The sequence below is a fragment of the Procambarus clarkii genome, chromosome 80 (assembly GCF_040958095.1).
Source record: "Procambarus clarkii isolate CNS0578487 chromosome 80, FALCON_Pclarkii_2.0, whole genome shotgun sequence".
NCBI lineage: Eukaryota > Metazoa > Arthropoda > Malacostraca > Decapoda > Cambaridae > Procambarus > Procambarus clarkii.
Genome location: NC_091229.1, coordinates 21,358,703 through 21,386,377, shown reverse-complemented (window position 1 = coordinate 21,386,377; position 27,675 = coordinate 21,358,703). Strand labels below are relative to the sequence as shown.

The following is a 27,675-nucleotide window of genomic DNA, read 5'->3' as shown; positions in this document are numbered from 1 at the left end:
ATCCTAATCCTTTTCTCTTTCAAAAATTTTTATTTCAAAAATCCTTTACATGTATCTTAAAATTCTTCCCCAAAATCATCGTACTGAACAGAATCTTACATATAGGGCTCAAGGTTAATATATACACTTCGCTGAATATATATATATATATATATATATATATATATATATATATATATATATATATATTATATTATATATATATATATATATAATTAAAATATTTATTGTTTAGTTGGTTACTTAAAAATATATTTTGTTTAATTGATGCTCGAATTTCATTTTACGGATTGTGTTGTGACGTCAGATGTTTACACAACAGGTGATGTTGTGATGTCATTATGTTTACAGAAGAGGATTATGAAGTATGACTTCATTCTGCAAGTGTCCCAGGGTTAAACAACGATGTCGATGGTTGGGTATATGATCTCATACCTCATCCCCACCCCATCATACCTGATACTGGCAGGGGTCCACCTTATACCTTATCCCCACCCCTCATACCTGGTACTATCAGAAGTCCACCTTATACCCCATTCCCACCAAAATACCTTTTTTGTGAGCTTTAGATAGTTGGAAAGGCCTAAAAGAGGGGCTACACACGTTAGCAAGAACACCTGAACGCCACCGTGAGACAAGTATAAATTTAGCGGAGGAGTGGAAGACATTAGAATTAGAAGGCATTAGATTTAGGACGTTAATTCGTAACAAATACATGAGACTTCAAATCTAAATAAGAGGTCAGAGAGGCGCCACAAAGTTTGATTAAATTCAGGAGAGACGAGGGCGTGGAAGCTAGAGTTCAACCCTGGCAAATACAAGATGAGAGTCATAGTCATTGCATCAAAAGACTGTAAGCTGATAAGTCGGGGCCCAGGAGATGAAGCACTACTCACAGACACATTTTGAGAGAACACGCGGAAGGGGAAAAAACATTCACGTTGGCAAAGAAACCGCAACAAGTTGCATTTGCAATGCGCAGGCCTTTGGTGAGTGAGCTTGTAACCAGGCTCCACTCTCTTTCACAGCGTGCCCAGCATGGCGACGCGGGAAGGAGGCTTCCAACCATTTCTAAAATGCTTTTATCCATCTAAGAACATTCTCAACCTTCCGGGCCAGCGGTGCAGCCTCATCCCCTCCAAGTGAAATATCATTACTCTTCCCACTCGTAGGTATTTTGCCTTAACCGGACAAACTTTAATCTCACGGTTCTATTAAGGTGAAATCAAAATATATCAGATCTCCGAATACGGCCACAGAGGTCCTTCCTACGTGGCAATAAGAGGCCGGAGGACGCCGTTGATATTGGCGGGAAAAGACCAGGCTAGACTCGCGCCCTTGCACTCGGCGCCATCTCTTCCATGGCTGCCCTAGACAAACGGTCACAGTAAGGTCCTGGGGGGCCAGATTCACAAAAGCACTTACGCAAGCACTTACGAACCTGTACATCTTTTCTCAATCTGTGGCTGCTTTGTTTACAATTATTAAACAGTTTACAAGCATGAAAACTTGCCAATCAACTGTTATTATTGTTATAAACAGCCTTCTGGTGCTTCGGAGCTCATTAACTGTTTAATAATTGGAAACAAAGCCGCCTAAGATTGAGAACAGATGTACAGGTTAGTAAGTGATTGCGTAAGTGCTTTCGTGAATCTGGCCCCTGGGAGGGTGGTTTGATGGCCGGAAGTATGCGCGTGTTAGCGATAATTATAGATGTATTGGCGATAGTTAAAGATGTGCTGGCGATAATTTAAGGCAATAATTAAGACTTGTTGGCGATTATTAGAACATGTTAGCGGCGATTAAAGACGTGTTGGCGATGATTATAGCATGTTAGAGGTGATTAAAGACCAGTTAGCGATACATTAGGACGTGTTGGTGGTTAAATAACTTGAATTAATGGAAAATAAAGACTAATTGGTGAAACGTAAAGGAATATCGGTAATAATGAAGATGGATAATAACAAAGTATGGAATAAAGAATATCAAGCGAGCACAAATGAAAGCGTGTCTGTTAAAATTTCGCTGCCACCATTGAGAAACAAATGAGCATCTGTGAAATAACAGAAGTAAACAGGCGATAAACCAAAAAACATTTCAGCAAACGGAAATGCGAAATATCAAACAAAAATTTATTGTCTAGAAGAGCAAACTAAAGCTCTACAAGTACAGCTGTAGCGGTACAGTTCAAGAGTTACAGATGTAGAGACACACCCTGTAGCAAGTCATCCTCCAAAAATGATGTAATTATTTAGTCAAAAGTATCAAAATGAATCGTTACAGACGCCCATGTTCACGTCTTGTACTGCTAATTTTATAGAGCACACGAAAAAAAATAAACATTCCTAGGCCTAAAATAACCCATCTATGTATTATATTAGGCCTGAAATAGCGGATTTTAGGCCTGGGTGTGTTTGGAGCGTTAGGTTAAGTTGTTTAGGTACATTTCTAATTTGTTAGTATGTCATCTGTGTTAATTAAATAACACCAACTCAGGACTTTTGAGGGTTCAACAGTCCATTTTGATACGTTTGACCAAATAGTAGCAATAAGTACTGTTATTTCAGAAGGGGTGACTGAAGAGTAACCTCAAGACGCGACTCTCAGAGCTACAGGCGTCTCAAGGCCTCTTCATTAATCACAAAGTGCGTCTCTAATCTCCTAACCTAACCGAAAACGTACGCACCCAAGCAACCCACCTAACATAATCTACCGATGCATAGAAAACTTGGATGTTTGCGCACCCCGTCCTCCTAATAGAACGTCGCATTTTGATGTATACTCAAAGCCAAAAATCGTCGTACTACAAAATGGAAGCGGCTGACGAAATTGACACTGTCCCGTTTTCGGGTCCTCTGGTAGGATAGGATAAGAGCACTTTAGCACGACAGTTTCAAGACGTTGGGGAACCTTAGGAGGACGGGCTGGTTTGTGAGCCGCTTCTTTTCATAGTAATTTGCACGCTGGGGGACCATAACGTACACAATAAGATGTATTAGTTGAGCGGCGGGTTGTGTAAGTCAACGAGAGGGAGACGCGCGGGTCAGCCCGAGGTGGAAGCCTAGCGTCTGGAAAGAGCACAGAAGTTTATATTCCTAATTGAATATTTATTAGCACAATAAACTCCGCTACGAGAGCAGGAACAAAAAGCAAGATATTCCATCCCCAATTTGGTAAATATATCGCTAAAGAAAGCAATGCAACCCTTTGCATTATACATTTGTAAACAGTTCTGGTTTTAAAACCGCGGGAGAGTTATTCCTACCTTTACACTAACTTATTTGCTTATAGCAAATACACCTGCTATAAGGTGTACTTGCTTTATTACAGTGCATGTAATAAACATTGTCCAGGACTCAACTCACTGCGAAAAAGTGACGTATATCAATGAATCAAGCCGTTTCTGTTGGACTATTAGTAAACCTTAGGCTTTGTTATACGGGACAGCTTCCTGGTGGTAGAACTCTCCGAGCACAAAACAGAAGGCCTTGAACGAGACAAATGTCGTCTATGGCTTTACACGCCCATTTGTTTATCCATTTATTTGCCCATTAAAACACTTGTTTGGTAATAGGGTTGTGAAATGGGCTGTCGGCTAGCACCATTAAAGACAGTTTGCAGGCGAGAGGGAGGAACCTACTATTGATCAACAGGCCTGATGTGACGCTGTTTAATTCTTTTGTTTTAATACCAAAAATAATATATATATTGTTGACCATGTTGTCCTTTTTTCCGGGTCATTACCGAGATAGTGTTTACGTGTTTCCAAAATTAAATCCATGTTCCCGGTGTGGGATTATGTCATTTCAACGATGTGAATTTGATGATTTTTTTTCGAGCCAGAAAAGGTATAATAACATAAATATATTTGGATTTTGACATATAATAAAATGCAGCAACATGATGTGGGTGTAGTGCACATGGCAGCAGTTGATATAAACATATATAGAGACCTATTTTAAAATTTAAAATTTTGCCCCGAGGGGCAAGTTTATTGGGCAGCGCCACTCATCTTGTGAGTGAACATACCGCCATAGCAGCATGTACAACACTCCCCAATAGGAAGAAAACCCGCTGGGTTGTTCATCCTGTCACTTGTACCCAGACACAGCTGGGACTTGCTTAACTGTCTCAAGTGAACAGCTCCTCAAAGAAGATTAACATCTGTCAACCCTTAAACTATCGAAACCTATATCTAGTAAGTTGAAGATTTTAGATTTTAAGATTTGAGTTGAGTTGTGGTGGAGAGTGCGTTTGTTAAGGACAATGTGAGTTGAGATGGAACTTGTCGCAAAGAAAAAAATAATGTGAATGAACGAACAGAATAAAAAATTTGAATTTTAAAAAATAACGGTTGTTGTAAGCCGTTTAAATTTAAATGTTGTAGGCTGTCTTTCTCCGAGGCAATAGATCCAACGCCCCATTGCCATTTTCAGGATTTTCTTCCCTAGAGACGATATAGAAGTAGGAGGGTTAACAGAACCACCGAACTGTCCTATGAATTATAATAGGAACAAGGAGTCAAAATTAACGGATTAGTAATTTAAAAAAAAAATTGAATTAACTGCCAGTGATTTAAACTGGGACGGTTAAGCAGCGTACATAAACAAAACACATAGTGGGAGATCTTTCTTAAGCTGAAATTGCCAGAAGTGATCTGTGTCTTCTATCTCTCATGGGGGGGGGGGGATACGTCTAGACAACAGCACAGTGGACAGAAACACCAGGGTAAACAGAAGCACCAGGATGAACAGAAACCTACCAGTGCCCTTGCTGCCCCGGGATCGAACAAAATATACCATATAGAGCATATTAAACACCCCTCAAAGGGCTGTACACGAACAAGGGGACGCAGATGGATGCTATACACCAAATGATCCCCAGACATTGCACAGAAACATGGCACTAAATGTGCTTAGCGTCAGGGGATGTAAACAAACAGAAGACACCATACACAGCAGACTGAAGTTCTTGCTGTGGTTAGTAGTTAGTAGTAGAGTAGTAAACGTAGTTAGTAAACAGTTGATTGATAGTTGAGAGGCGGGCCGAAAGAGCAAAGCTCAACCCTCGCAAACACAACCAGGTGAATACAACTAGGTGAATACAGCCTCAAGTGTAGATACGACATTGCCCAATAGGCTCCAGAATCTGGAAGTTCACCTCGAAAGGTGGGACCAAAGCGCCGCTAAGCTCAACCACCGCAAATGTAATTTAATGAGTACATTTAAGGAAAACAAAACGGAATGTATACGTTTTGTAATTGACCTGATCAAACAGACTGTGATTCATATGTTAGGCTGCAAGCAGCCGCGTCCAACCAGGAGGCCAGATCGGGAACAGGGCCGCGGTGACGTTGAGCTCCCGAAATCATCGCAAGGTAACCTGGCTGAAAAAAAAATAAATCAAATAATATCCCAATATTCACAACGGAAAGTATAAATGCCTCAAGACGGGATACAAGGAGACCCAACAAGTAGGATTGAATCACGGGCGGATATGAGATCGCGCAGCGTGTCGGGTTAGATTGCCCTCCATCGGTTCCCGCGCTGCTCAGCTGAACGAGATATCCGTCATCATTTACCCTATTATGCGCTACACGCCCCCCAGCCCGGCTGCTGCACCACCAGCAACAAATACCCTGTCATTAGCTCTCAACAAGACGATATTAACCCGTTGGCTGCGCAGGGGTTAATATTCTCGCTAACTCTTGCCAGTTTTTAGGAGACTTTGGTCAGTTTGAATTCTCTCTAACTGTCTTTTAAGGTGACTTTTGTCATGTTTAATTCTCGTTACCTCTGCCTTTTTTAAACGACTTTTGTAACGTTTAATTCTCCTTAACTGTCTTTTTAAGTGACTTGTAATGCTTAATATTATAAAAGTCTCCGTTTAAAAGTAATTTTTATCTTCCTTAAAGTTTATGTTCGTTTTAAACGGTAATTTTGACTACGATTAAGTTGGTTTTGAGGTTTATTTAGGAATATTCACATAAGGAACAAACGGTATAGGTTGCAATGGATATTGCCTGTGCACGTATGCAATGAATTCAAGTTAATTAGTGACTCATTAAGTTAACAACGCCGCGTGCTAGCCTAAAGATCAATATTAGAATCAAGTAAAGCGCATTGCATCAGCCAGCCTTCCTATCCTCTTTGCATGATCTCTGTTGCAATGTCCCTCTATTGTCTAGAATGGTTCTTCTCCACCCCAAGTGTGGAGGCGGGTCTTCCCTCTTTCCCTAGGTTGAAGACTGGCTCCCTCTTAGTGTGATGATGGGTTCCCATCTCCCCCTTCCAGGATAAAGCCTAGCACCCTCCCTTCCCCCTTACGGGCTCACCATAGCCAGTGCTACATGGACACTTCGTTCCGAGTAGCTAAATCTAAATCAACAACAACTCTCCCCCCTCACACAAGCCTCCACTGACTCAGAACCACAGTAGCAGAATGTTAATTCAAGTTAATTCATATATCCATAAAATTAAGCTGCTATTTGATAGGCGTAAAATTTATCATTTCACCCTGACGCTCTCTCCACCTCTGTAGGTGTATATAACGACCGCTGCGTATGGCGGCGCCCGCGTATAGCGACAGCTATGTATGACACTGTATATACAAGCCCTTGTCTGTAGAAAATATAGACTCTAAAACAGAAAATATAGACTCTAAAACAGAAAATATAGGTTTTAAAACAGAAAATATAGACTCTAAAACAAAATATAGACTCTAAAAACAGAAAATATAGACTCTAAAAACAGAAAATATAGACTCTAAAAACAGAAAATATAGACTCTAAAACAGAAAATATAGACTCTAAATTGCTCAACCGCTGCTAATTGACCAATCACGACCAAGTACAAAAGACATTTTTGGCCAGGACAAATACATCATTTTTGTCCTGTACGGTGGACAGGACAAATACATCATTTTTGTCCTGTACGGTGGACAGGACAAATACAACATTGTCCTGTACGGTGGACAGGACAAATACAACATTGTCCTGTACGGTGGACAGGACAAATACAACATTGTCCTGTACGGTGGACAGGACAAATACAACATTGTCCTGTACGGTGGACAGGACAAATACAACATTGTCCTGTACGGTGGACAGGACAAATACAACATTGTCCTGTACGGTGGACAGGACAAATACAACATTGTCCTGTACGGTGGACAGGACAAATACAACATTGTAATGGGATGTTAATGGGAAGGTTGAAGGAGTAACCAGACCATTTGCAGAATAGAAGCTGTTAAATTGTTAAAAAATTTTAACCTGTCAAATTCAACACGATTTCTATTTTCTTGAGAAAAGACATAATTAGTTCATTTGGGCTAATCAGTTCTGTAATTATTAGTCCAGACGAACTCGTCTAATTGAACATAATGGGACATGGACTCATTACCTGAGCTGATAAGTGCAATTAGAAATTTTTAAAGAATTTTTAACCCTATCTCAGGTTTTAGTTGAATCTTAAGTTACTAAAGTTATTATATTTAGGCTACTTCTCCAGATGAACCACTTGGGGTGGACGGTAGAGCGACGGTCTCGCTTCATGCAGGTCGGCGTTCAATCCCCGATCGTCCCCAAAGTGGTTGGGGCACCATTCCTTTCCACCCGTCCCATCCCAAATCCTTATCCTGGAAGAGAGCTATCCCACCAGGGTATACTCACCGGGGGGACACACAGCTACAGATATATATGTATACCAGCTACAGATACATATGTCTATCGAAAAGTGTACCTAATTCCGTTTTTTTGGACAATAAGAGTTCACTTTTGTCCTGGACTATACTAGGAAACCAATATATTCTTGCTGGTTGGTCATTAGGCTATTATGGTGGTCTTAATAACCTACTAGCCTCTTAAGAGTCTAGAGTTAAACCTTAATACCACTATACTCCAGAGGTTGATTGGTCTTAATAACCCTTCCAGAGGTTGATTGGTCTTAATAACCCTCCCAGAGGTTGATTGGTCTTAATAACCCTCCCAGAGGTTGATAGGCTTTCGGCCCAACACCAAACCATGTTGCAGTAATAGTATTGCAAGCGTGTGGGTAAAGTTTCAACCTAATACATTTCAGATTTTAACTCCTGTCATAGGCTTTAAGGATACCATTGCCTATGAATATCACAGAATGTAATTATATTTCTCCCTGTAGATTGTGAGTCGAGAGAGAAGCCAACTATAATACGAAACCCATATATATATATATATATATATATATATATATATATACACAGAGAGAGAGAGAGAGAGAGAGAGAGAGAGAGAGAGAGAGAGAGAGAGAGAGAGAGAGAGAGAGAGAGAGAGAGAGAGAGAGAGAGAGAGAGAGAGAGAGAGAGATAGAGAGATTAGTGAATGAGGCCAAAAAAAGGGATTTAGTCTATACAATATTGTTTACATCAACCCTGGATATATTATGATGAGTTAATGAGCATAATTACCTAGTGAGAGGTAATTACCACCTCAAGATGCAATTCAACTAAGACTACCAACCTCATAAACGAGCCTCAGCCTGTAATGCAAACGAGGAATTCTACATAAAGTTGACCACACAGCGGGCGAACGAATCAATTAGAATTTTCTCGGTGCAAGAAGCGACTTTACAACCCTAATGCCTACCACAACAGATGCGTTGATCACACACTCCCTTCCTGCCCAGCGACCGCCCGGAAAGGCTGGTATAGAGAGAATATATTATTTTTAAACCAGGGGGGGAAACTGCTTTTTTTGAATACATTGATTACATTACGACTCGAGGCCAAATTTTGGGAAGCACGCAAAGATGGCCCAATATACATGTTGAATATAGACACATATACGGAAGTCTTTGATGGAGGAAAGATTAGCTTTCCCCCGGACGGGCTAATCTTTGTACTCTTAGGAACTGATTAGTTTGATCTGGTATGGAGGATTGTTGAGCCTCCCCTTTGATTTGGTTTGGGGATTGTGGAGCCGGTTAATGTGATATGGGGGGATTGTACAGCCGGTTGACGTGATATAGGGGGATTGTACAGCCGGTTGGCGTGATATGGGATGATTGTGGAGCCGGTTGGGCACATACCCACCCACGAAAAAGGTAATGATCCACCAGTGGAAACACAGCACCCGGCCATCAGGCTTGCCAGCGAGCCAGCTTCCTCTAATTGGTCTTTTGACCTTAGTTTATGCTTCTAAATCATCTCATATATATATATATATATATATATATATATATATATATATATATATATATATATATATATATATATATATATATATATATATCCGTGGAAGGACTTCAGCATAGATCTAGATCATAGATCTATCCTTTAAAACCGTCAGTTATTTAACGTACTGAATCTTGATCTATTTCCCCTCTATTATATCAACCTCATAAATAATAGACCCCCCCGACACAGAAAACGGAAAAAAACAAAGAGAATTGACGACGTTTCGGTCCGTAAAGGACCATTAACTTAATAAAAGTCAAGAACGGACCGAAACTTTGGCTCTCTCTCTGTCTCTGTCTCTCTCTCTCTCTCTCTGTCTCTGTCTCTCTCTCTCTCTCTCTCTCTGTCTGTCTGTCTCTCTCTCTCTCTCTCTCTGGTGATCAACGCACTGTGCACAATCGCTGAACTTCCAGGCACTGTGGCTGAGTGGAGACCCTTGCTGAAACATTCAAAGTTATGATATTTGGACAAAATTCTAATGTAAAGTAAGTCAATTAGAGTTCATCTTGCTTGTTCAACGGTGTGAATATTTCCCGGAAAGTTCAGTCGGCGAATATATTGTATATGTCTGAGAGAGAGAGAGAGAGAGAGAGAGAGAGAGAGAGAGAGAGAGAGAGAGAGAGAGAGAGAGAGAGAGAGAGAGAGAGAGAGAGAGAGAGAGAGAGAGAGAGAGAGAGAGAGAGAGAGAGAGAGAGACAGACAGACAGAGAGAGAGACAGAGACATAGATAGATAGATAGATACAAACGCGACTAAGGTGGAAGTAATCAAATGTGGCAAATGAAATCCGTAGACCTTTTTGTCAAAAGTTACACTTAATTAAGCAGTAATTGTTCTAAACACTCAGGTCTGATAGGAAAGAAATTACTGACTCCCAACGACCTGAAAGCACCAGTATAAAAAGCTATGATTTATTTTATTCTATTTTATTTTATTTATATATATATATACAAGAAGGTACATTGGGATTGTGAGGATACATAGCATAGTAATTACAATGTTGTAAAGCCACTAGTACTTTGTTCAGATCTGAAACCTATATCTATGGGCAGCACAAAACGTCCACTAGACTGTGCGACACAGTGGTTGCAAGGATCAGGTTGGGTTACCGTTACCTGTGGCAGGTGGCTGCAGGTGACGGGTCTCCCAATCCTGAGCACTCCAGTTGCAAACTCTGTGAGCATGAACTACGGCATGATCTCCCGCACTACATCACTGAATGCCCAGTTATTAGACCTTTCAGACCAGTTGGCATGAGGTACCTCGAACTTTGCAATTACTTTATTCACTCTCGTATTCTTGAAGATATCCTCACAGTATACCCAAAATTTGCCAGTGCAGGCTATTAAACACATGGCTCTGTATGACTAACCATCCTGCGAGATGGGGACTTGTATTACCACTGCTACCTTATTCACTCTTGTGTTGATGATATCCTCAAAATGCATCCGGAGTCTGTCAGTGCAGACTGCCTATCACATGCCTCTGTATGACTAACCATCCTGAGTGATGGGGAGTTTTATCATCACGTAGCTAGCTTTTTGACACTGTACTTATATTCTGTATATATTCTTTATATAATCTAGGGCAGCTGCATAAATGCCCATGTACCTAATGTATTAATAATAAAAATAAATTCTCACTACAACATATACTAAGCTGATTCGTTTGCTCTCTTTACAGTGACCGCAATGTAACCCTACAGTGAACCTACGGTAACGCTACAGTGACGAATATGGTACTCTACGGTGATGTCTGTACGAGTACAGTATAGTTACAGTGAGAAGAGCGACATACACCACCAATGTTGATCCCTAAGCCCAAAATACACCCTTTATTGTATTAACGTACTTTGATACATCACATACACCTTAAGACACTACACTCTGCTCCCTACATACACTCAAATACACTACACTTACAGTGTAGTGTATTTGATGCTTACTATCACTTCTACACAGCCTAACACACTCCGTCCCATCACACGACCCCGTGATCCCACGACCCTGTGAGCCCTACACACCAAGGACGGTAAACTTACAAGTCGTATCCACCACCTTTGAGTAAACTTGTGAGTGCTGGCACGAAGCCCCGGTAGTATACCTATGAATATGTATACCACAGTTCAGTTTACCTGGCTGGGAGAAGGGATACAACTTTGAAATTAATAATAATAATTAAAATTGTAACTAGAATTAGACTACTACTATTACTAAAAATAACGTTGATGATAGTGGTAATTAGTAGTAATTAGGCAATCGCTAATAGACTTTGGTGCTCTGTGAAGGAGATCAGGACTTGATGTGTGGGGGTATTCTTGGCTGTGTGGGGGTATTCTTAGCTGTGTGGGGGTATTCTTGGCTGTGTGGTACCAATCTTGGCTGTGTGGTGCTGTTCATGGTGTGTGTGGTGCCATTCTTGGCGTGTGTGGTGCCATTCTTGGTGTGTGGTGCCATTCTTGGCGTGTGTGGTGCCATTCTTGGCGTGTGTGGTGCCATTTTTGGTGTGTGGTGCCATTCTTGGCGTGTGTGGTGCCATTCTTGGCGTGTGTGGTGCCATTGTTAAAGTGTGGCGCCATTCCTGGTGTGTGGCGCCATTCCTGGTGTGTGGCGCCATTCCTGGTGTGTGGCGCCATTCCTGGTGTGTGGCGCCATTCCTAGTGTGTGGCACCATTCCTGGTGTGTGGCACCATTCCTGGTGTGTGGCGCCATTCCTGGTGTGTGGCGCCATTCCTGGTGTGTGGCGCCATTCCTGGTGTGTACCGCCATTCCTGGTGTGTGGCGCCATTCCTGGTGTGTGGCGCCATTCCTGGTGTGTGGCGCCATTCCTGGTGTGTGGCGCCATTCCTGGTGTGTGGCACCATTCCTGGTGTGTGGCGCCATTCCTGGTGTGTGGCGCCATTCCTGGTGTGTGGTGCCATTCAAATATATGTCTAGCCTACGCTTGAAACAAATCAAGCGATTCTAAACTATGCTACCCGGTAGTTCTATAATTCAACTAACTGCTTTCCAAACCAGTATTTTCCCAGGTCTTTCCTGAGTTATCGAGTGGCTGGCAGTGAATGAGGCTTCGACTCCCGCCTAATCACTGATAAGTCAAACATGAGATAACACAAGAGTTCCTAATGGGTCCTTAAATTAACGGGAAACGACCTCGTTAAATTAAAGCCTTCGCTAAGTTAATGCGTTTATGACTGTGTAGGGTAGAGTAGGCGCCCCTAAGCTGGGGCAATAATAGTCGGATGAACCACTCGTTAAAAAGGTCAAACAGTCCGGCTGATGGGATGTTCATTCCATAAGTGTATCTCGCTGCTTCGAACAGTGTATTCTCGTTTTCTTTAATGAGTTCGCGCGCGCCCTCTCACTGATCGCGATTGAGACGAGCAGAAAAAGACGTTTGAATCGAGGTTTGACGTCAGACAAATGAGCATCGGTTGTGTGGGTCGTGGCGGGGTTTCCACCCTAATCAGAACCTCTCTAACCGGCATTCGTTAATATGTTTGCATTTCTTGGTCTGCGGTATTAAGTCTGAACAAACTGCATTTGCTGTTAAGGGTAGATGCGTGACATACAATAAGATATGTCGCAAAGGAGATGGATTAAACTGTACGGCAAGATTCAATATGCAACACGGCACTATTGGGCTGTGAGCATTCAACAATACAAGCAACATATAGGTACACACACACACACACACACACACACACACACACACACACACACACACACACACACACACACACACACACACACACACACACACACGGAGAGACTACGGGAATTAAACCTCACGTCACTGGGAGACAGAAGAGTTAGAGGGGACATGATCACCACATACAAGATTCTCAGAGGAATTGATAGGGTAGATAAAGACAGACTTTTTAACACAAGGGGCACATGTACTGGGGACACAGGTGGAAATTGAGCCATAGAGACGTTAGAAAGAATTTTTTAAGTGTCAGAGTAGTAGACAAATGGAATGCATTAGGCAGTGATGTGGTGGAGGCTGACTCCATACACAGCTTCAAGTGTAGATATGATAGAGCCCAATAGGCTCAGGAACCTGTACACCTGTTGATTGACGGTTGAGAGGCGGGACCAGAGAGCCAGAGCTCAACCCCCGCAAGCACAACTAGGTGAGTACACACACACACACACACACACACACACACAATAAAAAATAAACATACAACACAAGCAAGGCAGATATACACTCGAAAACTCAAACAGGCCTAAAATAAACAAAAAAAACATACGCCAGATAAGTGATCCCCAACCATAGACCTATGAAACAATTTCAGGGGAGTCCCACGTGGCCAAGACTCCTCTACTTTATACACACTATGAACCAGTTAAGGAACAATTAAACTGTTTTTTCAATGATTATTTACATGCAAGATTAACTAAGAATAACAATGCAGAAATTGTGACATATTGATGTGTTTGCGTGTGTTTGTGCGCGCGCGTGTGTGTGTGTGTGTGTGTGTGTGTGTGTGTGTGTGTGTGTGTGTGTGTGTGTGTGTGTGTGTGTGTGTGTATTTGTGTGTGTTTGTGTCATAAATGACTACAGCCAGTTTGTTGTTTAATATTCAACTACTGGGAACAATAAGTTCCAGGTAGCACGGGCTATGGTGAGCCCGTAGTGCTGCCTATTTTGGTGGCTTAATTTATCTAGTTGAAGGGGGTCCACAGGTGAGACCATGGTTGGACATACACCTTTATACATATCAAACATGTGTAAACTACACATACATATACATAAAATCTATTCACATATATGGGACGTGAACATACGCACACATTAGGGGGTATATGTGCACATGTGCGCAGGTGTACATTAGTGATGGCGTGTGGAAGGAGGCCAGGTGTGTGTGTGTGTGTGTGTACTCACCTAGTTGTACTCACCTAGTTGTGTTTGCGGGGGTTGAGCTCTGGCTCTTTGGTCCCGCCTCTCAACCGTCAATCAACAGGTGTACAGATTCCTGAGCCTATCGGGCTCTGTCATATCTACACTTGAAACTGTGTATGGAGTCAGCCTCCACCACATCACTTCCTAATGCATTCCATTTGTCAACCACTCTGACACTAAAAAAGTTCTTTCTAATATCTCTGTGGCTCATTTGGGCACTCAGTTTCCACCTGTGTCCCCTAGTACGTGTGCCCCTTGTGTTAAATAGACTGTCTTTATCTACCCTATCAATCCCCTTCAGAATCTTGAATGTGGTGATCATGTCCCCCCTAACTCTTCTGTGTGTGTGTGTGTGTGTGTGTGTGTGTGTGTGTGTGTGTGTGTGTGTGTGTGTGTGTGTGTGTGTGTGTGTGTGTGTGTGTGTGTGTGGATGTGTGTGTGTGTGTGTGTGGGAGGCAGGAATGTAGGAAAACGGCAGATGTGTGTTCGTAATACAGGTGTGTGTGTGTAAGATGGGTTGGAGGATAGGTGTGTGTAACGGAAAGTGTGTGTGTGTGTGTGTGTGTGTGTAAGGAAGTCAGGTGTGTATGAAGAGGTCAGGTATGTGAGCAAGAACAAGGGAGTACTGATCACGTGAATTAGTAAGGAACTATTTATAATAGACAATAGAGGCAGCTCCCTACAATACAACCGTAGACGTCTACGATACAGCCGTTGACATCTATGCTACAGCCATTGACACCTGCGATACAGCCGTAGACGTCTACGATACAGCCATTGACGTCTACGATACAGCCATTGACGTCTACGATACAGCCATTGACGTCTACGATACAGCCATTGACTTCTACGATACAGCCGTAGACGTCCTACGATACAGCCGTTGACATCTACGATACAGCCGGTGACGTCTACGATACAGCCATTGACATCTACGATACAGTCGTAGACGTCCTACGATACAGCCGTTGACATCTACGATACAGCCGTTGACGTCTACGATACAGCCATTTACATCTACGATACAGCCGAAGACGTCTACGATACAGCCGTTGACATCTACGATACAGCCATTGACATCCACGATACAGCCGGTGACGTCTACGATACAGCCGTTGACGCCTACGATACAGCCGTAGTTATCGGGATAAATTAGATGGAGGTGTCTGTAACAGGACGCAGGCCGTGTCTGTGTCAGGACGCAAGCCGTGCCCGCTAGAGGACGCAACCAATACGTAAGTTACGCACATAGACGCAGACAAGTCACAAGGAATTCGTACCAAAAAAAATACAATTCGACGGACGCATCTAGCCGGACATATTTTATATATTGGGTTTAGTTGGCAACATTGTGTGGGAGGGAGTGGGAAGTGGGAGAAGGGGGTATTATGACCAAAATAGGTGTTGAGAGGCAGTATTATGTCCAGAATAGGCATTAGGAAGAGGTATTACGTCCAGAATGGTCGCTGGAAAGAGGTATCACGCCCATAATGGTCGCTGGAAAGAGGTATCACGCCCATAATGGTCGCTGGAAAGAGGTATCACGCCCATAATGGTCGCTGGAAAGAGATATCACGCCCAGAATGGTCGCTGGAAAGAGATATTACGCCCATAATGGTCGCTGGAAAGCGGTATTACGCCCATAATGGTCGCTGGAAAGAGATATTACGCCCATAATGGTCGCTGGAAAGAGGTATTACGCCCATAATGGTCGCTGGAAAGAGGTATTACGCCCATAATGGTCGCTGGAAAGAGGTATTACGCCCATAATGGTCGCTGGAAAGAGATATCACGCCCAGAATGGCCGCTGGAAAGAGGTATTACGCCCAGAATGGTCGCTGGAAAAAGGTATCACGCCCAGAATGGTCGCCGGAAAGAGATATCACGCCCATAATGGTCGCTGGAAAGAGGTATTACGCCCAAAATGGCCGCTGGAAAGAGGTATCACGCCCAGAATGATCGCCGGAAAGAGATATTACGCCCAGAACGGGCATTTGGGAGGAGGTATCAAGCCCATAATGGTCGCTGGAAAGAGGTATCACGCCCATAATGGCCGCTGGAAACAGATATCACGCCCATAATGGTCGCTGGAAAGAGGTATTACGCCCAAAATGGCCGCTGGAAAGAGGCATCACGCCCTAACTACGCGAGGCATCATACCTGGGCCGGGAGACTTGGGAGTAGTATTTGGTGAGCTCCTGCAGGTACTTGATGGCGTCCGCCATGGCCGCCAGCTCCGTGGGGTCGGGCTTGCCCTCTACTGCGCCCATCTCCAGCACGCCCACCACAACCGCGGCCACCACCATGGCTGAGACGATGTGGCGATACATGGCTACGTGGGTAGGCTTGTGTGAGTGTGTGAGTGTGTGAGGAGAGACGCAGCAGCAGGGCGAGGTGGTGGTGACCTGGCGGCGGCTGGGCAGACAGTGAGCCGTCTTCCTCCTGCTCCCGCCTTATATAGCCACGGCGGCCTTGCTGGCCCCGCCCACTCGTACACACACACACTTGGCGGGATCCAAGAGTCAATGCTCGATCCTGCAAGCACAAATAGGTGAGTACACACACACACACGCGCGCGCGCGTAAATCTAAGACTATAGCTTTATGGCTAGAAAAATCCTCTTTGGCAATAAAGATGACTCGCTAGAAGGTCTTCAGTGCTCTGACGTAGATGGCGCCTGCTGCTAATCCTCACCTGAAGGGGTAGATACAAGTGACCAGTAGAAAGTAGAATAGCCTCGTTGAGCGGTAGGTTTAAGTGGTAGAGTGCTGGCTTGGTTGAGTGACGCTTTCGAGTCGTCAATGTTGACGTCAAATGACTTCAATTGGCATCTCAAGCTCCCGTTATATATATATATATATATATATATATATATATATATATATATATATATATATATATATATATATATATATATATATATATATATATACATATATATATATTGGTGTATACTGGCAGCAGGTTTTCTTTCAAACATGTTTCATTGAATATGACCGCATATTCTGTATTTATTATTTTCTGGTTTAGGGCTTCTATCCCTCTAACTATTTTCTTAGCATCAGGGCTTAATTGGAATAGGAGTTCTCCAAAACTCATTTTCGTACTTTTAAGGTGAAGAAAAGAAGTGATTTACTATAGAGTGTATTACACTTATTTGTATAATTTGCACGACGTTTCGAACCTCCATGGTTCATTCTCAAGTGAACAATCTTACAATACTAGTTGATTTTATACCCGCATTAGGTCAGGTGATAATACAATGAAGGTGAAAAACATGGGGGGATACATAAGGGATAAACATAGGGGCTGCAGAAGGCTTATTGGCCCATACGAGGCATCTCCTATCTAAACACAAAGATTAATCCAGTGTAATTGGCCTGTTATGTTGGACATTGTCTTCTGCGTTGGCATCGATATGTTCTTGTCTTGTCCTTACTCTCATGGTGGGTAGAGTAAATAGTTCCGTGATTTGGGTGTTCATGGTAGGTCGCTCTATTCTTATGTGAATTGCCTCAAGAATTTGTAATCTTCTTGAATCTTGGGTTTTGTCTATTATGCAAGTATTCTTGTTCAACATTTCTCTTGTTAGAGTAATGTCATGGGCTTGTCTCATGTGATTCCTAGGGGCACCAGATTGAAGATGGCATGTCAAACGCCTCGTCAGCTTGGTCGACGTCATACCTATGTACTTACATTGAAGGTTACATCCTTCGTGGGGGCAAGTGTACATGTATACAACGCTTGACTGCTGTAGAGGGTTCTCCGTCGGCTTCGGGCTGTTTTTGATAAGGAGTTCGGAAGTCTTCTTGTTTTTGTAGAATATTATCAGGTTTATGTTTTGGTTAGGAGTAGTGCTTTTTACTCCTTTACGGATTATTTCTTTCATTATTCTTTCCTCTTTTATATGTTCACTGTATGCAGCCCCTATGTTTATCCCTTATGTATCCCCCCATGTTTTTCACCTTCATTGTATTATCACCTGACCTAATGCGGGTATAAAATCAACTAGTATTGTAAGATTGTTCACTTGAGAATGAACCATGGAGGTTCGAAACGTCGTGCAAATTATACAAATAAGTGTAATACACTCTATAGTAAATCACTTCTTTTCTTCACCTTAAAAGTACGAAAATGAGTTTTGGAGAACTCCTATTCCAATTAAGCCCTGATGCTAAGAAAATAGTTAGAGGGATAGAAGCCCTAAACCAGAAAATAATAAATACAGAATATGCGGTCATATTCAATGAAACATATATATATATATATATATATATATATATATATATATATATATATATATATATATATATATATATATATATATATTTTACATTGATGTGCTTCCGAGGATCAATGGGCCCGTGACCCTGTCTCTTACTCGACTTTCTGGTCAATCAGGCTGTTGGAGGCCGCTGTACGCACTCTCATGTTAAATGATATATATAGATTTCAGCTTACACATCGCCATATATATACCTCTACACACATATTGTCAAGCGCCATTTCTTCAATTTTATGTTCATTTTTATTCACAGCAAGTAATCGCATTAATAACTTGTTTTATTTAAAAAAACTAATTGAAATTATTTTATCATAGATGATACACGGTCATTTAGAATCAGGAGAAGTTATGCATTTAAATGCTCGATTTAGGTCCTTAACTGGGTCATAAATTCTCTGTTTAGGTTCTTAATTGGGTCATTAATGCTCAGTTGAGTTCCTTAATTGGGTCATTAACGCTCAGTTGAGTTCCTTAATTGGGTCATTAATGCTCAGTTGAGTTCCTTAATTGGGTCATTAACGCTCAGTTGAGTTCCTTAATTGGGTCATTAACGCTCAGTTGAGTTCCTTAATTGGGTCATTAATGCTCAGTTGAGTTCCTTAATTGGGTCATTAATGCTCCGTTGAGTTCCTTAATTGGGTCATTAATGCTCAGTTGAGTTCCTTAATTGGGTCATTAATACTCAGTTGAGTTCCTTAATTGGGTCATTAATGCTCAGTTGAGTTCCTTAATTGGGTCATTAACGCTCAGTTGAGTTCCTTAATTGGGTCATTAATGCTCAGTTGAGTTCCTTAATTGGGTCATTAATGCTCAGTTGAGTTCCTTAATTGGGTCATTAATGCTCAGTTTAAACCTTTGGGTGTCAAATCAAGAATTTTCCATTCAAATGAAAAATGTTAAAAGTGTTTAAAACCGTTTGACTTATTCCTTCAACTCTCAATAATGTTTCAATATCCCCCAAAAAGAGTTCGAATCTCCGAATTTAAAAAAAAAAGAAAATCATAATTCAAACCAATAAGTTATAGTGACAAGAAAGTTTTCTTGTGTTAATTAGTTTTAAGGTGAAAATTGGTAAGTATTTTCTTGTCCGGAAATATATTAAGATTTAAACTTAATATATTAAACGTAAACTCCCTTTACGTTTTCGTGTGTATGTGTGTGTATATATATATGCGAATGCCTGTCTGTCTGCTATCTGAAGTTAGAGGCCAGACGTTCATGGCAAGCATCACTCAATTTACATGAACCATGGGGAAAAGGGCGGAGGAGCGTGAGTGTCAAAGGCCATTTGGGGGTCGGCCCTAGTGCCCCACTTTAAGAAATATTTAACCGTGATCACACCCCCACCTCCCTGCGGTTTTCATGCAGTCAATTCTGAAATAGAGGGTGTGTTTACCGTAGAGTTATTTGACAGTTTGAAAAGATAGCGCTAGGTAGGGAAAAATAGAGAGGGGAAGAAAGAGGGGAAAGAGGGGGAAAAAAGGAGAAAAAGAGGGTAGAGAAAGGGGTAGAATGGGGAAGAAAGTGGTTTAACTGGGTGATACTGTGCTTTAATTTCCCCCTTAGACCCCCCTCCTTTCACCTCCTGATCTTCCTCCTCCTCCTAATCCTAATCCTAATCCTCTTCCTGATCTCCACTCCTCCCTCCCGTCTCTATCCCATCCCCTACTCATCTTACCTAGCCCTCGAGCCATCGCTGCATCATCCTGCTTTTACTATCCCTTCGTAAGTGGTCTGGCCCCTTACGACTTTGGCCTTCCCTCTTACGACTCTGGTTCTCTCTCTTACGATTCTGGGTCTCTCTCTTACGACTCTGCTTCTCCATCTTACGACTCTTAAACCTTGTGTCTGTCTTAAACACCTGTCGTCTGTCTTAAACACCTGAGGATTCCCAGAACGATGGATTTAACATTGATTAACACGCCTACGACAGTTTCGATCTTTGAATTGTGTCAAATACAAACTCCAGTCAAGAGTTGAAAGATTTCAACGACTTTTCAACATTGATTAACAAGCTTAAGACAGTTTCAAACTCTATCAATGACAAACTCCAGTCAAGAGTTGAAAGATTTCAACGACTTTTCAGCATTGATTAACAAGCTTAAGACAGTTTCAAACTCTATCAATGACAAACCTTCGAAATGGAACTATAATTTGAATGTTATTTTCAAAATTCACATAAATTATATAAAAAGATCATTAATTCAATCAAATACTTTCTGTCAAGAGTAACAAAAAATTCGGCCTTAATGTTAAATATATTTCATCTATTCTCCTCGGTTTTTTGTTTTTTGTTTTTTCTGATATTGAAATTGAAAAAAATTATATGATAATTGATTGTAAAATTATGAACAGAAAATTCGAGATCTTAAATGACGACAATATAATTTTGGCCAATGGAAAATATCTGGGGAAAATACCTGAGAAAATACCTGGGAAATAAACCTGGGAAAATACCTGAGAAAATAAATCTGGGAAAAATACCTGGGAAATAAACCTAGGAAAAAATACCTAGGAAAATAAACCTAGGACAATAAACCTGGGGAAAATACCTAGGAAAATATACCTAGGGAAAATACCTAGGAAAATAAACTAGGGAAAATACCTGGGAAAATAAACTAGGGAAAATACCTAGCAAATTTGCATTAAACAACAACAGTTATAAAAGTCTTGCCTTAGCCCTGTCAAGTCTGACACCTGGCGTGACAGGTGTGTGTGTGTGTGTGTGTACTCACCTAGTTGTACTCACCTAGTTGTGTTTGCGGGGGTTGAGCTCTGGCTCTTTGGTCCCGCCTCTCAACCGTCAATCAACAGGTGTACAGATTCCTGAGCCTATCGGGCTCTGTCATATCTACACTTGAAACTGTGTATGGAGTCAGCCTCCACCACATCACTGCCTAATGCATTCCATTTGTCAACCACTCTGACACTAAAAAAGTTCTTTCTAATATCTCTGTGGCTCATTTGGGCACTCAGTTTCCACCTGTGTCCCCTTGTGCGTGTTCCCCTTGTGTTAAATAGACTGTCTTTATCTACCCTATCAATCCCCTTCAGAATCTTGAATGTGGTGATCATGTCCCCCCTAACTCTTCTGTCTTCCAGCGAAGTGAGGTTTAATTCCCGTAGTCTCTCCTCGTAGCTCATACCTCTCAGCTCGGGTACTAGTCTGGTGGCAAACCTTTGAGCCTTTTCCAGTTTAGTCTTATCCTTGACTAGATATGGACTCCATGCTGGGGCTGCATACTCCAGGATTGGCCTGACATATGTGGTATACAAAGTTCTGAATGATTCTTTACACAAGTTTCTGAATGCCGTTCGTATGTTGGCCAGCCTGGCATATGCCGCTGATGTTATCCGCTTGATATGTGCTGCAGGAGACAGGTCTGGCGTGATATCAACCCCCAAGTCTTTTTCCTTCTCTGACTCCTGAAGAATTTCCTCTCCCAGATGATACCTTGTATCTGGCCTCCTGCTCCCTACACCTATCTTCATTACATTACATTTGGTTGGGTTAAACTCTAACAACCATTTGTTCGACCATTCCTTCAGCTTGTCTAGGTCTTCTTGAAGCCTCAAACAGTCCTCTTCTGTTTTAATCCTTCTCATAATTTTAGCATCGTCCGCAAACATTGAGAGACGTGTGTGTATGTGTGTGTGTGTGTGTGTGTGTGTGTGTGTGTGTGTGTGTGTGTGTGTGTGTGTGTGTGTGTGTGTGTGTGTGTGTGTGTGTGTGTGTGTGTGTGTGTGTGTGTGTGTGTGTGTGTATGTGTGTGTGTGTGTGTGTGTGTGTGTGTGTGTGTGCGCGCGCGCGCAGATATAGAGACCATTCCCCGGGTGTGGACAGGTTTGCCTATTTCACGATCTGCTCACCTGTCTAAGCTCATCAGGGCGTGGGGGGTCGGAAGCTGGAATGGATGAGGAGTGGAAGAAGGGAAAGGGTGAGAGAGAGAGAGAGAGAGAGAGAGAGAGAGAGAGAGAGAGAGAGAGAGAGAGAGAGAGAGAGAGAGAGAGAGAGAGAGAGAGAGAGAGAGAGAGAGAGGAAGTGAACGAGCGAGTGAGAGTGAGAGACATGATCAGATATCAGGTAGAAGTATTCATGGATCATGCAGAAGGGAACAGAAGCATCAGGGGGAAAGCGCCATGCCATTACGACTATATAGCACTGGGAAGGAGTCAGGATAAGGATTAGGGATGGGACGCCGAAAAGGAATAGTGCCCCAACCACTTCTGGCCGTCGGGGATTGAACACCGACCTGCATGAAGCGAGACCGTCGCTCTACCGTCCAACCCAAATAGTTGGACAAGGCTCAGGTAATATAACCCATCATCAAGTAAGACTAGAACACACATCAGGTACATATAGATAGACATCAGGTACATATGACTCCAATTTCTATCTACATATTCCATATCACACAAACCTTTTATGGGGGGAGGAAGGGAGAGAATGAAGGAGTTTTCGGAATTTTAAAACTCCCTCCAAAACTAAAAAACAAGATGGCGGCCCTAACACTCCTCCCCCCCCCCTCCACCCACAACAAACCATATAAACGAAGCTAAAACAATTGAGACAGAACCATAGATATTAGAAAATATTTTAGCTTCGTCACCCGATACTAAGGTTATGGTGGGGATTAGCTTAGTTTGTGGTGTAGAGGCAGGCACAGAGGAGGGCCAGTGCCAACCTCCCCCCCCCCCAGTGCCACCCCTAGAGAAAAACACATGACACCGTCCCCCAGATACTGCCAGTAATCCTCCTCATTCTACCATTCTTTTTTGCATTAAAATCCTTCAAACTATATTCTTAACTTATCCGAATCCATAATGAATGGATTAACAGGTGTAAAGTATAAAAAATTACAAACAGCGGTTAAATTCAGACATTTTGGGGGATAAATTGAGTAGAATTTAGCTGCTATACATCGGGATTGATTGAGTGTTCAGAAACTTCACAAGACATGATAAATTATTGAGTCACTATACTGGGATTGAACCTGCGGCCCTCGACTCCTCAGGTGCACATTGGCAGGTAGGTGTATTGAGGCCTATCAACTACTGGAGGGTTATTAAGGCCTATCAACCAGTGGAGGGTTATTAAGGCCTATCAACCAGTGGAGGGTTATTAAGGCCTATCAACCTCTGGAGGGTTATTAAGGCCTATCAACCTTTGGAGGGTTATTAAGGCTTATCAACCACTGGAGGGTTATTAAGGCCTATCAACCAGTGGAGGGTTATTAAGGCCTATTATCAATCATTGGAAGGTTATTAAGACCTATCAACCTCTGAAGGGTTTATTAAGGCCTATTAACCACTGGAGGGGTTATTAAAGCCTATTATCAACCATTGGAGGGTTATTAAGGACTATCAACCATCCTATTGAGAGTAATTAAGACCACCACAACAGCTTACTGACCAATCAGCAAGTATACTTCAGCCCATAACTTAGCCCAGGTTAATAACTTAGGTTAATTATCACCAATCAGCATGTGCAAGGCATTTCAATAGAGGTTCAATGTTAGTTTTATATTAAATAATTGAAATCTGATAGTTATATTTATAAGTTATGTATTAATGAGGAGCTCAGAACGGCGACGAGACACTTACGGGTTATTCATGCCCGTGCCACCTCTTGGGTGGCTTAATCTTTATCAATCAATCAATCAATTGGTGATGGGAGGGTAGTTGTTGTGGAACAGGAGACCTTCTTATATGCTATGGTTGCAACCTGCTCTCGCACAAGTCAGTACATATATGACTTGTTCCTTAGTCACTATTTGGCTGATTAATAAGTACATATGTGGAATATGCCAAGTACATATATAGGAATATGCTGTTGCCAACAACAGGCGACCTACGTCCAGGTGTGTATGTATGTGTGTGTGTGGGGGGGGGCGGGGTTACATTTGGCCCAGCATGAACCGGTTCCATTACATCAACCATCAGTGAACTCTGGTTCATCCGCCATCAATGAACCTTACAACACAAGGAACCGCGTGAAGGATTGCAGGAATTAGAGAGAGGAGAGGGGGAAGGAATTTAGCGATGCGCTTAACAGTGAGAAGAGCATTTACACTAACTTCTCTCTCGAGAGAGAGAAGGGCTCTCACACTAACTCCCCTTCAGAATAACTTCCCAGCCACGACTTCCTAGAAGCGACGTCCGCTACAAGAAGCAGTAGAAGACATCATGTAGGTGGGACTTAAGAATGTCTTAGAGGTGAGATTATCCTAATTATTATTATTGTTAGAAATTACTCGATTGATTGATTGATGAAGATTAAGCCACCCAAAAGGTGGCACGGGGATGAATAGCCCGTAAGTGGTGGCCCTTTTGAGCCATTACCAGTATCAAGAGCTGATACTGGAGATCTGTGGAGGTGCGACTGCACCCTGCGTGACGGGAGATGTCTCCCGTGGGATCCTCTCAGACGTAGGTTCGAATCCTCGTCACGGTCCTGGTGGATTTGTTCATATCAACCACGTATCACCTCACCTTCCCCTTCCGGGTTCTGAGAAAGAGGGTTTAAGAAGGCAGAAGAGGGCACAAACGCCTCTGTTCAAGATAGACCCTCGTATCGTTATACCAAATTGATAATAACTATACCCACCCCTCCTTCCTTTCTCCTTTGTCTTTACTTCCCTATTTTGTTCTTTATGTCTCTCTCTCTCTCTCTCTCTCTCTCTCTCTCTCTCTCTCTCTCTCTCTCTCTCTCTCTCTCTCTCTCTCCCTCTCTCGTGTCTCTACCAACCCGACCTTGCTGCTTCACTACCCCTCACTACACACACACACACACACACGTGGGACCAAAGAGCCAGAGCTCAACCCCCTGCAAGCACAACTAGGTGAGTACACACACACTATTCACCCATAATATAACCAGGTGAACTATTAACCTATTATAGCCACTCAAACCATTATTATCTACGATAAAATCCACAAGATCAAAATATTTCGTATTTTTACACCCACTCTTTATATTTTAGAAAACTTTTACACTTAAATACACAGATATACATAAAAATACGACGTGGAAATACAGTTGAGTTTATTAACACAATGTACACGATAACACTGTGTTTTAAGAGCTCCCTGGTCGATAACAGGTCGAAGGATAGCGCTGGTGTTACACCTGATCGGTCTCTGTATGTAAACATTAAACACGTGTATCAGCTGATCGGTCTCTGTATGTAAACATTAAACACGTGTATCAGCTGATCGGTCTCTGTATGTAAACATTAAACACGTGTATCAGCTGATCGGTCTCTGTATGTAAACATTACACACGTGTATCAGCTGATCGGTCTCTGTATGTAAACATTACACACGTGTATCAGCTGATCGGTCTCTTTATGTAAACATTAAACACGTGTATCAGCTGATCGGTCTCTGTATGTAAACATTACACACGTGTATCAGCTGATCGGTCTCTGTATGTAAACATTAAACACGTGTATCAGCTGATCGGTCTCTGTATGTAAACATTAAACACGTGTATCAGCTGATCGGTCTCTGTATGTAAACATTAAACACGTGTATCAGCTGATCGGTCTCTGTATGTAAACATTAAACACGTGTATCAGCTGATCGGTCTCTGTATGTAAACATTACACACGTGTATCAGCTGATCGGTCTCTGTATGTAAACATTACACACGTGTATCAGCTGATCGGTCTCTGTATGTAAACATTACACACGTGTATCAGCTGATCGGTCTCTGTATGTAAACATTAAACACGTGTATCAATCAGCTGATCGGTCTCTGTATGTAAACATTACACAGGTGTATCAGCTGATCGGTCTCTGCATGTAGACACTGCCTGATTGGCTCAAGGAGGAAAATTGCCAGTTGGTTCGAGGTTCTCCTCCGTCTCAGCTGGTTCCAGGCCCCCAGGGGGTATTCTTACGGCCAGCTGGTGCAAGATCGAGGCTCTTGGCCCAACTGGTTTGGTCCTGATGGAGTGTCCCGTCTACTCGGTACAATTGACGACAGATAACACACCAACTCTGGAATCTCGACGTCTGTGGAGAAGGCGTCAGTGGTGCTACTTTATGCAGCTCTTTAATAACTAAACCTCTTATCCACTATCTATGACAATCATCACTTCAATGATCAAAATTGCAGATATTTTACAGCACATGATGTAAACAATGTATTAACAGATAATCACAATATCTCTGTAATCAACTTGAACGTTAGATCCCTAGGTAAACACTTTGATGATGTTAGTGCCTTGATTGAAACTATTGACAACAAATTCTCTTTTATTATACTTACTGAAACGTGGTTGAAAGAGGATACTACTCAACTCTTTAACATGCCTAACTACTCGGCAATTCACAACTGTCGTCAAATGCAGAGAGGTGGTGGTACTGCTCTTTACTACCACCAAGAACTAACATGCTTAAAAATAATTAGAACTAGAGACTGCTGTGGGGAGTATATCTTCGCCAGTTTCAGAGTCAAGGGTGCCGAGTCTGTCCTGTCTGTGGGTGCAGTCTATAGAATTCCTAACACTGATGTGTCTGAATTCAATTCAAACCTTAGAAATCTAATACTAGATAACAGACTGAACAAAAACCATCTAATTATCGCAGGGGACTTTAATATTGACCTCTGCGAGCCTGAACACCCTAATGCTGTTAGCTTCCTCAACTGTATGAATTCCTGCTTCCTCATACCCTTAATCAATAGACCAACTAGAATCACTGATAGTACTGCCACGACTCTAGATCACATCTGGACCAACATAACCTCTCCGCTTACTTCAGGTATAATCACCGATAGCACTACAGACCACTACCCCACATTTCTCTTAACTAACATTATCAAACCACCTCTTGAGTCAAGGGAGTTAAGCTTTAGGCTGCACAATGAAACTGCTATAAACAATTTTATAACTGCTGCTAATAATGTCAACTGGGAGTCCGAGTTAGGTAACATAGGGGACATCAACCTAGCAGTGCAATCTTTTCTACAAACAACTCTTAGCCTTTATAACACCCACTGTCCTATGCTTACAAAACAAGTCACAAACAAAAGGCTTAACAATCCCTGGCTTACAAAGGGAATACTTAAATCCATTAACAAAAAACACGACCTTGAGAAGAAGTATAGGTTAGGAACCGTCTCCAAAGAATTCTCAAAGAATTACTCGTTATTGCTATCTAAAATAATTAGACGAGCCAAAACTAAATACTACGAAGATAAATTTACCCAAATAAAGAGCAACATTAAAAAAACTTGGAGCACAATTTCACTAATATTGGGAT

The 27,675-nt window shown here is 42.1% G+C and overlaps 1 protein-coding gene across 2 annotated transcripts in view; it reads right to left on the bottom strand.

Annotated features, from left to right (window-relative positions):
• LOC123746169 (uncharacterized) overlaps nucleotides 1-16,627 on the bottom strand; it is a 23,066-nt gene extending 6,439 nt beyond the window's left edge. The window contains exon 1 of one of the 2 annotated variants that reach the window (XM_045727495.2): nucleotides 16,281-16,627. In XM_045727495.2, the coding sequence (XP_045583451.1) occupies nucleotides 16,281-16,450 (170 nt within the window). In that variant the 5' untranslated portion in view covers nucleotides 16,451-16,627. The remainder of the gene's footprint in view (nucleotides 1-16,280) is intronic. The other variant, XM_045727494.2, reaches the window with a different exon arrangement.
• Between the last annotated feature and the right edge of the window lie 11,048 nt (nucleotides 16,628-27,675).